Source organism: Copadichromis virginalis, linkage group LG23 (assembly GCF_057382275.1).
Source record: "Copadichromis virginalis isolate Kocher_CV1m ecotype Utaka linkage group LG23, C_Virginalis_male_GT1.1, whole genome shotgun sequence".
Classification (NCBI taxonomy): domain Eukaryota; kingdom Metazoa; phylum Chordata; class Actinopteri; order Cichliformes; family Cichlidae; genus Copadichromis; species Copadichromis virginalis.
The window spans coordinates 7,861,043-7,876,434 of NC_140639.1; the positions used below are offsets into that span (position 1 = coordinate 7,861,043).

Here is a 15,392-nt window from a genome sequence, read left to right on the forward strand (position 1 = left end):
ATCTGACTGCAAAACAACTTCAGCTGCTACATCCCCTTATCATCCAGTACCAACGCAACACCCCCGGGCAGTGGAAGTGCCGAATAAAAAAAAATCAAACAACATTTCAGGAGTTCGCACTTTTAATTTTCTTTAATTCACCCCAGAATCACAATCAGTTTGTAAACTGAGAAGAAGAGAAAACTTCTTTTCTTTGTTGTTGTCAAGACAGGTGACTAGCTTCTCTCATCGGAGATAACTGTCACCGGGTAATATACTGATCATTTCAAAGTCCATGGAGTGTCACTGTAATTGATCAGTTGTCAACATGCCTTGGGCATAAATATTTTCAAGTGTTCTAACCTGCCCTTAAAAATAGCCAGACAACACCCACCACTTCCCCCAGTCTGTTCTCTGATAACGATGATCATCTGACCCCAAATCAGATGAACATGTTTATCAGTCCAGCTAAAGCTGGCCATAGGCTGAGTTGCAAGGTGACTGAAGTAAAAATCAAAGTGTAATTAAAATACTGACTAACAGCTCACAAAACATTCCCCAAAGCTAATGTCACATCAGGGTTTTTTTTGCATTAGCTCTCATTTGCTCCCACAGAAATTTTAATGTGTGTTAGTTCTAAGTTCAGTGGGCATCCCATACAGATTCAGTGTGCTGCCTTTGTGTATGTGTGTCTGGTGTCTGTGTGTGTGTTGTTTTGCTGGTTTGATTTTGGCTGTTGTCACTGTAGCCCAGTCCTTTTAGTGTTGAGCGCCAGTAAACCCCCCCCCCCCCCCCCTTCTTTTCACACTATTTTCATTCCCCCCATCTCCCCTTTCTCTTTTTTGGAAAAGGATTACGGGAGTTCTGCTTAACTTCTACACATTCACTCCTAGAATCTTGCCAATCCCTGGCCAGCTGCCCCTGATCTCTTCACTTCAAATTACTTTCTTTCTTTCTTTCTGGCTCTCTTTCTCCCTCTCTGTCCAGGGGAATGCGTGGAATAATTGCTTAAGCATGTGTTGTGGTAGGGGAAGGCCTCTCCAATTTGAGTGAGGGATCGAAAAGTGGGACCAGTGGCTGACCGGGCTTTAGAGGAGCAGGTGGGAGACACACCAATAGTGCAATATAAAGGAACCAGTAAAGTACCGATGAAGTATGCAACACTACCACACAGGAGCTGGATTGTATCATCCAGTATGTTACAAATGGTGCACATTAACTCCACATAAGTGCTGTGAGGTAGAAGCAAAGCTCGCTGACAGACAAAGTTTTCCATTGGGTTTATACTAGTTTTCTTATTAAAGAACCCCAGACAGAGATACACTGTTTCATCTGCACTCATATAACTGTAGATGAGCTTTGATCACATGTGGACTGAATTTCCTGCACAAACCAACTTCCTTTATTGGTTAAAGCTCTACAGACAGTTCTCCATTGCCTTGTTAGGACACACACACGCACTCACAGACACGCATGTATGCCTGTAAACTCACACAATGCATGTAAGAACACAGTAACAAATGGTTACAAAGATTCTCCTTTGTTATGCTAAACACAATCTGGCTGCTCAGTGATGATTGGTTGGCCCACTTCAGGGGTTTGGGGGGAGTTGCGGGTTTGGTGCGAGGGGGTGACTGGGGAGGGGGTTAAAAGAGGGAGAAGAGATCAGTAGAAAGGGAGGGTTATCAGGGCATCCTGAATGAGGAAGGAGGAATGCGTTGAATGTTGTCGAAGAGCTCAGCGGAATGCTTAATGGTTGATAGCTTTTGTTCTGAGCCTGTTTATGGCTAAAAAGTAGTGTACACTACTAAAACTGGGAAATAGATAAGTATCTCATTACCTTTAATTAGTTCCTATTCTGCCAGCTGGGCTCTACACGCAGAGTCTCTGCAGTTACATCTTCCTATAGGATGTTAATGTGCCCAACTGACACACCCTTAGGCGCAGATAATGAGTGTCTGCATAAAAGACATCTGAGACCATCTATAGCTGCACACAAGGACAAAAGAAAACATCTTTAAATGTTTAATGAAGAAGCCATCCCAGTTGGTTTTGCTGAAGAAAACTGATAATGCAAAAGTACAGCAAGATTAGAAAGGCATTGAAAAAGCATACTCACATTCTCTCCAGCACTCAACTACCAAGACCAGGGTTACGGCATATAGTTTTGGCAGCTGAGCGCAACCGTCATCTGCTGATTTCACTCTGGATCAGGTTCCACTCCTACAGAGCAGTCGAGTTGATTTAGCAATGCTATAAGGAGCGTGCACACAAACAGTATACACTCACTATAAATACACAAACTCGACCGCAGAATTTCGTATTCCCTTTTGGCGACTCACTGCCCAATAGTCTTCTCTTGGCTGTTTGAAAAAAAAAAGTTTATTGTGAGAACACTTTGCAACGAGACGCAGACTAGAGCCCTCTGGAACCCAAGCATCCAAAAGTAGTCTCACTTAAACCATGATTAAGTTTTACACAATGCACAGGGGATTATACTTTATGTGTTTGCTTCTGCAGAACTGGTTTGGGATGGAGCGGTCTTTTTGTAAAACATAAACATGGATTCATTGACTCTATATATGCTTCTTTTAAAGGATCACGATCTGTCTCCTTATGATGATCTGTGAGGCAAAAAACTATATATATAATGTTTTAAAACGTTTAATTATGTGTTTATTGCAAAATTTGGAGCTCTGATACAGTCAGGTGTTCAGCGGTCTGCTTTTCCACAAATCACAGACAGGTAGCCAAGAAGAGCGTAACCTTTTGGCCTCGAGGAATCAGCTTCATAACTGGCCCCGGAGCGTTAACCCTTCTGTATTCGACTCCTGCGTTCCCATCAGCTGCTATAACATTACAGCAGTCAGTCACACAGCCTCTCATTAAAGTCAGAGAGGTTTAACCTCCACCTCTCCAGGCCTCAGCCACTTCAATCCTGAGCCGCTCTACAAATATTTTTGAGAATTTCACAAATTCTTCATCTGGCTGTAGCTCTGTGCCCAAAGACTCTGGATGGGACATCTGGTGCAATTTTGGGAGTAAGTGAACCAGGGGGCATATAGAGTGTGTGTGTATAGTGGAGCTCAGGAAAGGGTGGGAAACGGAAAGGTAGTGTCGGTCGGAGGTGGGTGTGGTTGTGAAATGAAATCCTGTCTCTTTTTTTTGCCTCCTAGTCCATTTCCACATCTATCTCCATTCCTTCCCCGTGTTCCTTCTCTACCGGAGCCAGTCTTCTGTCTTCATAATAGTCTCAGAATAACAAGGGAAAGATCAATAATGAACAAAATAATATTAGAAGAATATTGATATGCATGGATTATACAGTCTGTGTCTGTTAGAAAACTACATTGAAGCAGCATGTGAGTCTATCACAGAGAAATTGAAACACAGGCTCCAATCCAAAGATGCTGACCTTAATCCAAGGGTAAATATTCTCAGGGATTCTGCACAAGTCTTTCAGAGGTGGGAGCCATGAACATGTTCTTAGAAATATATTTGGCTGGGATTTATTGGGATCTGTTTAAGACATTAGGTGAAAGGTCAGAAAGAAAAGAGACTCACATATGATCAATATCTGCAATGCTCTTTGTGTGACATTAGTTACACTCATGTGTCACCCACAGCAGACACTTAATAGACATGCACAGAAGAATATGTCTCAGGATTTAGTTTTGACAGTAATCAGATTGAGTGTTTATTGTGAGAACACTTTGCACATCATAACACAACATAGCTTGATTACTCGACTATACTTTTGTCGTTATGATATCTAAATGTTATCTGTGCCCAGCCTGTGATGAGTGTTTGTTGGCGGCTTCAGGACAAGGTGAGGTTATGGCTCTTAAGAAGGTGACGAGGTGACGAGTGTCCTCTGGCAGAAGATAAAGATCAGCAGATGTCCCTGACAACAGAAGCCTAGGGCTACTATCTCTCCTAGATAAGATGCTAATATAAGTGCACATTTTTGGGAAGATCTATGTTTTTCGTGCATGTTGAGATGAAGAGCACCAGTGGCATCAATGCCAGACAGGTCTGCAACATTTTCCGACTGTCATTGTGACATGCGGTGGGTTTCTGTTGGTGCAAGAGTTAACCACCAAACCCCTGGGGTATGTGCCTTAGCAGGGCTGTGATTAGAGGTGCGTGGGTGTGAGCGTGTGCATGTGTGTCCTTTGGGATTCGGGAATAAGAGAGAGGGCACCCAGAGCTGTCATTAAATGGACCATATAGCCTGAAGGGTGAAGCATTTTGTATTCACTCTGTGGGTAGCATGTGTGAGGCATGTGTGGCTCGATTTATAGACCTGTGTCCCATGTGGCTCCCGTGGGCAAGCTGAAGGCATAAGCTTGACCAATTTGCCTGTAGCTGTTCACACTGCTATACAAACCAGACACATTCATCTCCTTTACCTTTTTTTATACTGTCGCCATCCTGGCACACAAATTGCACAATAAAACAAAGACACCAGCTTGTAGTTTACGCTTTGACAACAATAGTGTAGTAATGCCTCTCATTCTCATGTCTCATCTATGATTATATCCCTCTCATATAAACACTTTTCAAACTGCTTATTTAAGTCATTTTGGATTACTGGGCAGGACCTTACAATAAGCTTTTGTTAGCAGTCAATTTTGAATGTGTTTAAACTTGTGTTTTAGCCTTCACCAAGAAATGTAAATGTATATTTCACAGAATTCTGCATGTGGGCAACAAACATCTACTTGCCCATTACACCCATGGAAATATTAACTCTTAGACTTTCTACTTTTTCCACAGTTACTTTTTTGATTTAACCCAGTGTTTTTCTAGACCCTATTTCTACTTCTATTAGTCAACATGTGATGAACAACAATGGCACTAGCCCTTTAATGTAAATTAGAGCGCAAGCGGCAGATGATCTGAAGTTATGGGCCTCATTAAATCTCTTTCCCCCCCCACAATATCCTTTCTTGGGCCTGCTTCCTGCTGTTACACAGGCCCCTCTGTCTGTCACTTTCTCTTACTGCATATACAGTCTTCTGTATTTGTGTGTGTGCTGTGTGCATCCAGGGATGGGGGTCAGGGCGATTTCTCTGTTTCGGAGAGAACAATACCCCTTTTGATGCATCTCAGCGCTCTTTGTTTCGTTAACAGGGACCAACAGACCAGTGGCAGACTGAAGGAGGATGAAATAGAAGGGAGGGGTAATAAGTGAATGAGGGAGAGATGAGAGGGCGTAAGAAGCTTCTTACTGGGTACTCAAGGTCGCTTTATTATCTATCAGTGGTTTATGGCTGTTGCTGCTTCTAGCTTTATTGTTGACTGGATTGTGGGCTGTAGTGCTTATCTGCTCAGAGCTGTGTAGTAATCAGCTCAGCATCTTTAATGGCACAGGCCTTATCTAAGCTGCAGCCACTGAGCTCTATCCTGTTTACATACAGAGCAGCCCCCTGGCTGAAGAGGATCCATGTAACACTAGAAAACATCATGCTTTACATTTGTACTGTAGCAGCAGTTTAACATCTTGTGTACACAGTTATTAAAAAATGGTCTGGGGTATAAGCTGAGGTGAGCTGGAATGAGAAGACAGTCTTGTGTTAAGTTCAGGGGAGCATTACCCAGAGATAGAAGCATCAGGTTTCAGAGAATCCATAGCCCTCCTCTGCACAGCCAGGCTTTTGTCCCAAGGGGTAATAATGCCATTATGGCAATCGTTGAGAAACGCCTAGCCAGCCATCTAACCAACCAGCCAGATAACGTGATCTGGCCCTGGACGGTGCTCATGTTTCTCTTCATTGGAGCAGCTGTGCATTTGTCTTTTTTGCTGACAGTGCAGCCAAGCATTAAATAAGTCTCCATGACTTTTAACTGATCTTTTTAAAACAAATTATGAATATCCTCTCGCATTCCCTAGTTTCTGATGTGGACCAAAGGTGAATTTCTCTTCATCTCTACAAATGCACTTACAAGCCAAAAGCAACACAGGGCCAGCAGCAGCACTCAGAAGTTGCCCACACAGGTGCCTGCTGGTAAAAGACCCTAGAGTGTGTCCCAACAGATGCCTGTGTGTAAAAAGGCATTTATTCCTGTGAATAAAATCTCTCTGAGTAAGCACATGCTTCAGCCAGCGGCCCCCCGGTCGCTACAGCATTCACACAGGGGGGGGAAAAAGGGATTCACTCTGCGCACCACTCTGCTGACCTCAGCCACTCCTGTGTATCTATGTGTGCGTCTGTGTTTGTGTAATTGTGAGCTTTGTACATGCGTGAGACACATCAGCAACCTGTGGAAACAAAGAAACTAATATCTCGAGCCAAACATCTGTATCGGTGCATGTTTGTGCACGCGTTTATAAACGTATGTTTCCTAAACAGTGATTATGTGTATGGTAAAAGCACGGGTGGTTTATATGGAGCCGAGTTTGTTTATTTGGATTGCGAGGACATTTTTAAAGCCCTTTGTGGTCGACGGCTTAAAATTTTTTCAGAAAGAAGTTGGCTGAAGTCGCCAGTGAAACCACAGTAATCCACTTTCACACCCACATAGCCACACACACAACCGCACACTCTCGAAGATACAATACACAGCGTCACAGTGACATTTGGATCCTGTAGGCTATAGTATAATCCTAGAGTTATGTCACATCTCTCACCTATGACCTTTTGCTCTTCCGGGATCTGTCTTGAATGTATGCACACTATCTCTAAATATGTGGAAAGCCTCACATAGTCTTGCTCATGGCTTTAGTGACCTTAAGATAGGGCTAACTGGGTGGGCTTGCCTAACTGTAAAGTGTTTGATGTGTGACAAATTTCAAAACATCCGAGGCATCTGCTTGGCATGCCATTTTTAAAACCTCAGGGGTGACAGTACAAATGATAATGAATATGTGTCCTCTGTAAACACTTAGCTTAAGATTGAGACTGGAATTACTATTAAATAAATTAATAGAAACAGTTAAAAATACACTATGTACCACTGTTTTAATAGAAAATTTGCCACTATGACAAACTGTGTGCGTTACAAACACAGTCTCACTACTGACACACACAATTCCCATTTATAGTGCACATGCACACTGTGTAATTGCAATGTCACTTGCAGCTGGATGAGAGCATTCATTCATCAACAATCCCGGACTAAAGGACGCTCATAAAGAAAGACACTCCTTCTCATTCACACACATATCAAATAACCGCAAGATAATATCTCTCCACACTTCTCTTTAGCAATGTAGGGCACTTTAAAACGTCATTTTACAAATGCAGATTATGTCGTTTGGTATTTACAAATCAGAATTATAAAAGTATTAAGAGTTTCTTCAGTAGCCTGAAAAATATAAATGCTTTGACATGTCCACACAGGCAAAGATCATGTTGTTTATAGGTTTTTAAAAAGTTCCACTTAGTTTAACAGAAAAGAAAACATTTTAACCTGTTACTAATTCGCTCAAAATGTCACAGATTGCTTAAATTGTCCAAAATTTGTTATCGCAGAATCCATGTAAATCTAACCACATATTTAGAGACTGCATTTTGCACTTGGCATGTTGCAATAATTGGTGCGACATGCAGATTTCAGCTACGGAAGTGAGCGGAGCTGCTATCTGATCTGCTAAAATAGAGGTGAGAAAAATCAGAGAAGAAGCGACTAAACAGTTTGATTGATTGACTGTTCAGTCTATAGAGTCACAACCCACTATAGACACTATAGACACTATAGACCCGGCCCTCTCTAACCCTCCTCTGAATTGTCCTTGTTCCCACTCCTTCTTAGAACGAGTCACATATTGCTTATTGAGAGACAGGAGGAGGAAATCCTCCATTAGTGCAGACTACAATACCTTTTCCTCTGCCCTGCTCCGCCTCCCATTTACCTCTCACACTCACTGCTGACAATCAGCATCACTCACTAAAATAACGATATCATTCTAATTTTGCTTCTGAAAGCCATGAAAACCTATTACAATATCAATAGAAACCCAGAACGGTGAGAAAGTCATGAGAACCAAAATGCGGGAACCTCACTACCATGGACTCGACATACACGCTGGTGTTCTACAGGGATATTAGTGCAATGTCAAAGGGTATTAACCTTTTAAGCAATGTAGAGCTTTAGCTGGCACTGGAATAACAATTGTTTCCTGTTGTGCCAAGTATAGCCAGGCTTAAGGTAAGAAAAGAAAGTGATAGCAAATTCATGATCATTGCCTTGTAGTCTCAAGGAACTTTGAACTGTATAGTAAAGAAGACTGTTTAAAAACCCTAAATTCTTCATTTTAGCTATGTAACATTTTGATAAAGTAAATCCTTTTTTTTCTTACTAAAAAAATCAGTCTTAGCCCTGCTAATCGAAGCTCTCGCTGACTACGCCAAATTTAGCTCCAAAGCCAATCAAACGGACGCCTGAAGGATAATCTCAGTCACATAAACAAATGCGCACACATACACACTCGATCGCATACAAAGAAAACTACATACATACATTTAAAAACCCCAACCCAACCAAAACGCACGTGGACATATTTTTATCATGTGTTTGTCATTTCCAGCAGGCAGCAGAGCGTGAGCATGTGAGTGGATTTACGAATGGAAAATAAGTCCAGTGCCCTTACTCGCTCTCTCACTCACACACACACACACACACACACACACATACATACACAGGCCCTGCCATGACCTCTGCATATAAACACAGATTCAACCAGCCAAAGGAATTCCTCTCTCTCTCTCTCTGACCTGCGGTAAGTCTTTAGTGGTCTGCAGCGGTTCTCTGAAGAGAGAAGTGCATGACAGGATCTGATAAGACAAATAGAACTGTTCCCAAACTCACTAAGCCACCCACTTTGGTTATGTGTGTGTGAGTGCATTTATGTTTTTTTCCCCTGTTGAATTCTTCATACTTTCAGACCCTCCCTGTCTTTCTCTAGCTCGCCATTGAGGAAATTTTTAGACCCCAATTATTCTTTACATGCCAGTTTGTGTGCTAAAAACAGCTCCTTGGCTTAATAGTGTGTAAGGCTCATTTCCTATCAAAGCACACACACAACTTCTTCAAATGAATGTTTCCTCTGTTTCGGTAGTTGAAGTATGAACTGCATCGTCGCGTAAAAGCGACCTCTTGACAGAACTTGTAAAGCAGTTGTTTTTTTTAATTCAGTGATGCACCACAGGTCTTTGCTAAAGCCCATCCCACTTCTTTCTGTTTCCTTCCCTTCTGTCTTGGTTTTTCCCTCCTCTGACACTCCTCCACCACTTTTCCTCTCTCTGTGGGTCAGCAGGTCTCCCGAAGGTCATTTGCTCTTGGGGAAAAGGGGTCATATATCTTCACGCCACTGTTTGTAGAGGAGGTTCAGATGTGACATAGGGTTAACACTGGTGCGCCTTTGAATTTGTGCTGAGAGTTTCATGGACTGACTGTGGTATGAGGAGAATGCCAACATACAGGGTGCTTTAAGGGCGACAGCATGGAGGGGTGGGTGGGCAGCGCAAAAGAGCCTGGCATCTCAAGGCTGTGCAGCAGGCAGACAGAGAGGCTTTCATGACTTCTCAATAGGTAGTGTCGAGGTGTTCAATTGCTCAATCTCGCTTTACTTTTTCAGTCATTCAGCTGGTCAACTCCCGAGTTTCCCATGGTATTCTCCCATCGGTTTAGCCTTTAAGCACTGGTTAGCTTGTGTGTTTTTGTCTGAGTGTGTCTGTTAAGCCCATGAACTTCTTTCATGCCTCCTCATTAGCATGTGAATCCTCCCTCCACAAGCAGGCCAGCATGGAAGGATGGAGAAAGACAGGAAAGAAGGGGGAAGAAAAACACAAAACCCCAGGAAAAACAGGGAATGCTGTGAGAGAAACCAGAAACTGATTTTTGGAAATGTTTTATTTTCCAGGCTGACTGTTTACCCAACACACCCCAGTTTATGCCTAGAGTTAACATGTGACGGTTCTCACTTTGTTTAAAGTATCTGTAGCCAAGTTCCCAGGCAGATTATGCTGAAAGTCTTGTATGAACAGAAACACGCTGGAATCTCCTCATCTTAAGTTGTGTTGATCGTCCCGCCCTGCCTTGCCTGGGCAATTCTGTGCTCACCCACATCTCCTTCTTCCTGTTGTATGCACAACATGGTTCTCAGACACCACTGTAGCCTGGGCTAGCCTTGTGTGGGCCCACCAGTGCCCTGATGAATTCTGCATGCTGTTTGTGCAGGTGTCTGCTTCAGTGACCATTACATCTGCTGACCTATGTTGACCAGTGGAAAGAGAGTCAATGAGAAAAAGAGCTTAATTCACACTAAAATCAGCTATAATAATACAAAAACGCTTTAAACTCTGCTGGCAAAATTTGTCTTCAGAGGAAGCAAAACAGCATAAAATCAAGAAAAAATGTTTTTTTCTTGACTGTAGCTATATTACATGGCTTAAACATATACACATTGATCTGGCGAGCACCTGAGACAACACTGTCTTCTTTTGGTTTCATTATGCAAGTCTGAAAGCTGAGTGTGCTTCTCTCGGAGGCATGCACAAGAATGTGTGTTTTGAGGTTTGCGTGAAGTTCATCTGAGTGCTGTGCTCCTCAGTACAGACCGGTAACATGATCTTCATCACCCATCACTGGCGAGAAGACAGCTGTGGCTCTCAGCAGCATTCATGAGTAGACCTGGATCTTAAACCAAAACATCAAAGGAAACCATGATGTGAGCTAACCACATGAACCACATGTGGGACTACTTTCTGAGCAGTCTGACATTGAATGTATATGTTGGTGTGTTTGGATGTGGGTCTTCAGGACACCTTCTTGTCTTGACTTCTCTCTATTTATGAGCAACTGTGAACACATAGCTCACATTTTGCATGAGAACATGTTCTTATGCAAAAAATGTTCCAGATTTGGGTGGGCTTTCTTTTGTTTTTCTTGGTATTCACACATTTTTAAATCCCTCAAAGAAGAATTTGAAAGTCCCAGCCAGCGTTTACATGCCTATATTTGTATTGCTTTGATTTGGAGATGTGTATTTCTTTTCCCCCTTGTCAGGAGTATATTAGTCCATGTGTGTGAGACTGGTTAGGAAAGCAGACATCAAAATGAATTTTTACTAATGGCTAATCATGGCCCTGCATTGTTATTAGTTGTGAAATTCTTTAGATTGTTATGGAGTGTTAAAGGAGTAGTACAAGAGGGATGTCCCAGAAATGTTTCTTTTTCTTTACTAGATATTTTGAAACTCTTTTCCCTAAAACTATGCAAACTTTATTGACAATATCCCCCTGTTGATTGGTTTCTTTCTTCTTTAATAATGAACCAATAGCCTTGAGTGTGAGTGTGTGTTTGCTCTGTGAGGAATGAGTGAAGCTACAGGATAAAGCTCAGTTCTCAATGGCCTGTTGTCGCACTGTCAACTAGAGCAGCAGGAGACAGTTTGTCGAGTAAACAGACTGTTTACTGTGAGCACACACACCTGTGAAAGGTTTTTGTCTTCTAATTTGTTTTCTAATCATACTTTCTCTTCAGCTTACAGGTAAGTAAACTGAGCTATGTGACAGTATGATTCCCCGTATTAGATGTGACTGTGAGTCGGCTCATGTATTTGCATAGGTTCATGCAGCTATCCATGTGTTTGTGTATGTCTGTGTGTAGCTATGCTGCCAGCCCTGGTACTCCATCGTACCGCTATTCGTCCTTACCACAGGGGGTTTTACTGCAGCGACTCCAGCCTGTACTACCCCTACAAGAGAAGCACCGTACCTTCCTCAGTCCTCATTTCTGTTGGCTTGACACTGCCTGCGGTGTCCGTAAGTCCATCCGACATAAAAAGCACTTGGCGATGGGAAACTCTGAAGGCGGAAATAGGAAGGGCTTGAGGTTTATGAAGGTGGCTGTGAAGGAGTGACTCTGCTACATAAGCTCTACCAAAGTTTAGATAGGCTTATATAACTTTTTTCTGAAGCTGCAAGTGCATCTGATTTTGGAAAACAGTCACTCCTTTGCTCTAAGCTGTCCACCTGACTTCCTTAAGCCCCAACCACTTCTGCTATCCCATGATCCCCAGTGCCGGCATGCTCCTTGTGCTCCCGCCGTTCTCTCCTGTTTGTGTCTGTGTAACTGACCTGGTGCTTTTATTATTTCTTTCTTCTCTCCCTCTTCCTGTCCTTCTCTCTTTGTGTCTTTTGTAGCTAGCCTGCCTTTCCTGATCATTGAGACTAGCACCATACAGCCGTACCAGCGCGGGTTTTACTGTTCGGACGAGTCCATCCGGTACCCGCGAAAAGAGGGAGAGACCATTAGTGATGCTGTGCTTTGTGGTGTTGGCATTCTTATTGGCATCTTCTCCGTAAGTCGATCTTTACACCTCCCTTGGTTTAATCCTTGTAAAACTCTTAGATACGTCATAGTAGGGTTACTCAATTGTGACAAAAATCATCATTATGGCTATTTTGGTTAACGTCGAGGTCTAAATTATTTAACTTTGGCTCTGGAAACATCATACATTTATTGACATTCCAAAAAGCAAAAGGTCTTATAGCTCAGTGGATTTTTAATCTATGAATATAGTTTAACTGAACTAAGATCTTCACTAAAGATCTTTGAAAGTAAAGAAAAATCAGATCGTCTGGACCGGATTAGCACCTTGGCCCTGTCACAAGTGGCTCTTCACATAGAGCCATAGGCAGCTATCAGAGACCAACGGAAGTTCCGCGCTGCTTCAGTATTGTAAATAGTAAATAGGCGGTATTCTCTTGTTAAGTCATAATCGTGCAGATTGTAGCTTCACAATGTCAACTGGAGAGCTAAGAACATACACCAGATGTCTCAAGGTGTGGATTCCTTCCTATGGAGCAAAATTGATATCCGGTTAATATCCCCAGTAAGTACAGAGATCGGTGGGGCTGCTTATTTATTGCAACAAATAATGCATTTTGGTCAATATTGGAATGAAGATTATATAAAGATGACTCATCAAAATATCTACATCTTTTAACACGGGATCTTCTTGAACTTGGTGGGGAGTGAGTCAGTGTTTTAGGTAGAGCAGACAGAAGCTGGATTTAAAGTATAAGACAAAAGAAAACAATCATTAAGAAACCAAAACGCATAGTCCCAAACCTAACATAGAGCCTTCATCAAATTTTTGTTTTTATCATGCAGTGTTATCTAAAATTCTCCAGTTTTTTCCTTTAAATGTGCTTTTTTGTTTCCCCCTCCATTCTATAATGCTTTCTTCTTAATACTTCATTCTTCAGGAGCTTTTTCCAAGCCATTTATAATGGCCTGCATTTTATTACTTTACTAAGTGAGTGAGTCAGTCGGTAGTGAGAGGCCCCCCAAGCGATATTAGGAAGTGTATATTGGTGTATATGTGTGTTGATGCCTGCATGCCAAATACCAAAGAGATTTTATGAGCTCTTACTCCATTCTCATGGCTGACTCCGTGCCCTCTGTGCCCTGTACATTACTACTGGTAAATATGTCAGCGCTCTGTTCGCTACCACACTGGTAGCCTCGAGCGTCTCACTAGTTAGCAACAGCATGAAATTCCCATGACTGGAACCGTGCTCCAGAAAACGGGAATGGTTCTGGTGTTGTGCCAGCAGATTAGAGGGGGTCAAGTTTAGTGGAAACATGTTATAATGACTTGTGGTGGGGTGCATGACAATTACTGCCACGTGGTCAAGCTAAATGATCTTTACAGCCCCCAGACTCCTATGTGGCACAGCCCCCTCATAAGTTCCCAGACTGAAACATTGCTTCGCTGTCGCCTCTGTGCCATCAACTTAGTGGGCGCCCACGCACGTACACGCTGGACCAGCTCAGCTCTTCTGCTTATTGGATCCAGGACCCTGTTCTTGTGTTAGTTAGCTCCCTCACATGTTCACGTGTGGGCAAAGCTGGCGTGTCTTACACAGCTGTATTCCATTAGTGGCGTCTACTGCCATGCCGACACCATTCCTGTAACACACGCGCTGTCTCCCATGCTGGCACAGGCACATGGATACGCATATATGCACATATATACATGCAGTGGTAGCAGATTCCACTTGGGTCTCTTGTTTATCTCTGTTGAAAGGAAAATCCCAATAGCCCTGCTGGTCAGACAGATTCATGTCTGGCAGACTCTGTTTCAACAGTTAGAAGTTATGAGTTACCATGCATAACGATGATCTAAAAAAAAAAAGATTAGATTCTCTGGGATACTCAGAGATGCTCTATACAAGCAGATATATAAACTAAGACAGGGGGTAGAAACAAGAGAAGAGATTTGAATGCTGGCAACAAAAATAAACAATTGTGGCCTGTATTAGCCTCCTGTGGTTTTAATCTCCACCTCTGATCTGAGTAATTCAATGACAATAGCACAGACAAACATACAGTACACCACCACGTTTATTTTGCCTGGCTGTGAGCTGAGCTGAGCACCTAATACCCAGAATAGATGTGTTTGTCAAGATTAACAGCACACACAAAGAGTACATGTACACAGTAAAAGAAGCTAATAATACGAGGGTACATTGTGTGGAAAGACTGCCATAGGCAGTGTGAATGTGTGCACATTCATCTGTGCACATAGTGCTGTTTACATTCACAATGTCTGCAGGCATAACGATGTGCAGGTAAATACTTTTTAAAGAAATTAATCAGAAGACTAAAGCCTTTTGTGGGAAGAAGAAGGAAAGAGCAACTGGTCTATTAGTCCAGGAACCCAGGTGGTACAGACTTATTGACATCTTTGTGCCTCAAGGCATGACTTGGCGCGCAAGCCCCTTCAGTATAGATGAGGTCTTTTCAATGGGCCTTACCTCTACTCAGCATTTCCTGGTTAGACTACCACAGGACTCACAATTAGCTCACTGGACTAAAGCTCCATAAAAAATTATATAGATACCTGTTTTCCTTTTTCATTGACGTTCACTTTCTTTTTTTATTCTTTACATCCGACGTGGAAGACCGGATCATATCATTGAACCTTTGCTCACATTCACATCATATTCAAACTGCCTGAGGGAAAGGCAGGCCATGCTCATCTTTTATGTTTGTTTATGTGTGACTTTGCACCATTTATTGTCCTGTCTTTCCTGTCTGTTACATCCTTCATAATCTCTCTGTTACTTCAACCTGGAATTGAGTTAGATTTCCTGCATGATAACTCAAAAGTTACAATTTTATTGCATGGTTTTATGTGTCTGAAACTAATGTAGTGCTGTTTGATTCGGCAACGTCTTAAAAAAATTGTAATGAGTGTTGTGTGCTGTATCTGAAAAAAATGTTCCTTTTAGATTGTGATTGGAGAATGCTACAGGATTCACCAGCTGCACCAAGGAACAAAGTCATTTGTGGGGAATCCCTACGTTGCAGCTCTCTACAAGCAGGTCAGCTCTGCATCTGACTGGCATCATACGTGTTCTAATAATTTCTTACATAGTAAAGCATTTTTTTAA

The 15,392-nt window shown here is 42.3% G+C and overlaps 1 protein-coding gene across 2 annotated transcripts in view; it reads left to right on the plus strand.

Moving 5' to 3' along the window:
- Positions 1-15,392, plus strand: part of plpp3 (phospholipid phosphatase 3) — a 28,193-nt gene that overhangs the window by 818 nt on the left and 11,983 nt on the right. Inside the window, exons 2-3 of one of the 2 annotated variants that reach the window (XM_085449856.1) lie at positions 11,596-11,750; positions 15,231-15,323. In XM_085449856.1, the coding sequence (XP_085305982.1) occupies positions 11,596-11,750; positions 15,231-15,323 (248 nt within the window). Of the gene's footprint in view, positions 1-11,595; positions 11,751-12,131; positions 12,290-15,230; positions 15,324-15,392 lie in introns of both variants that reach the window. The other variant, XM_085449855.1, reaches the window with a different exon arrangement.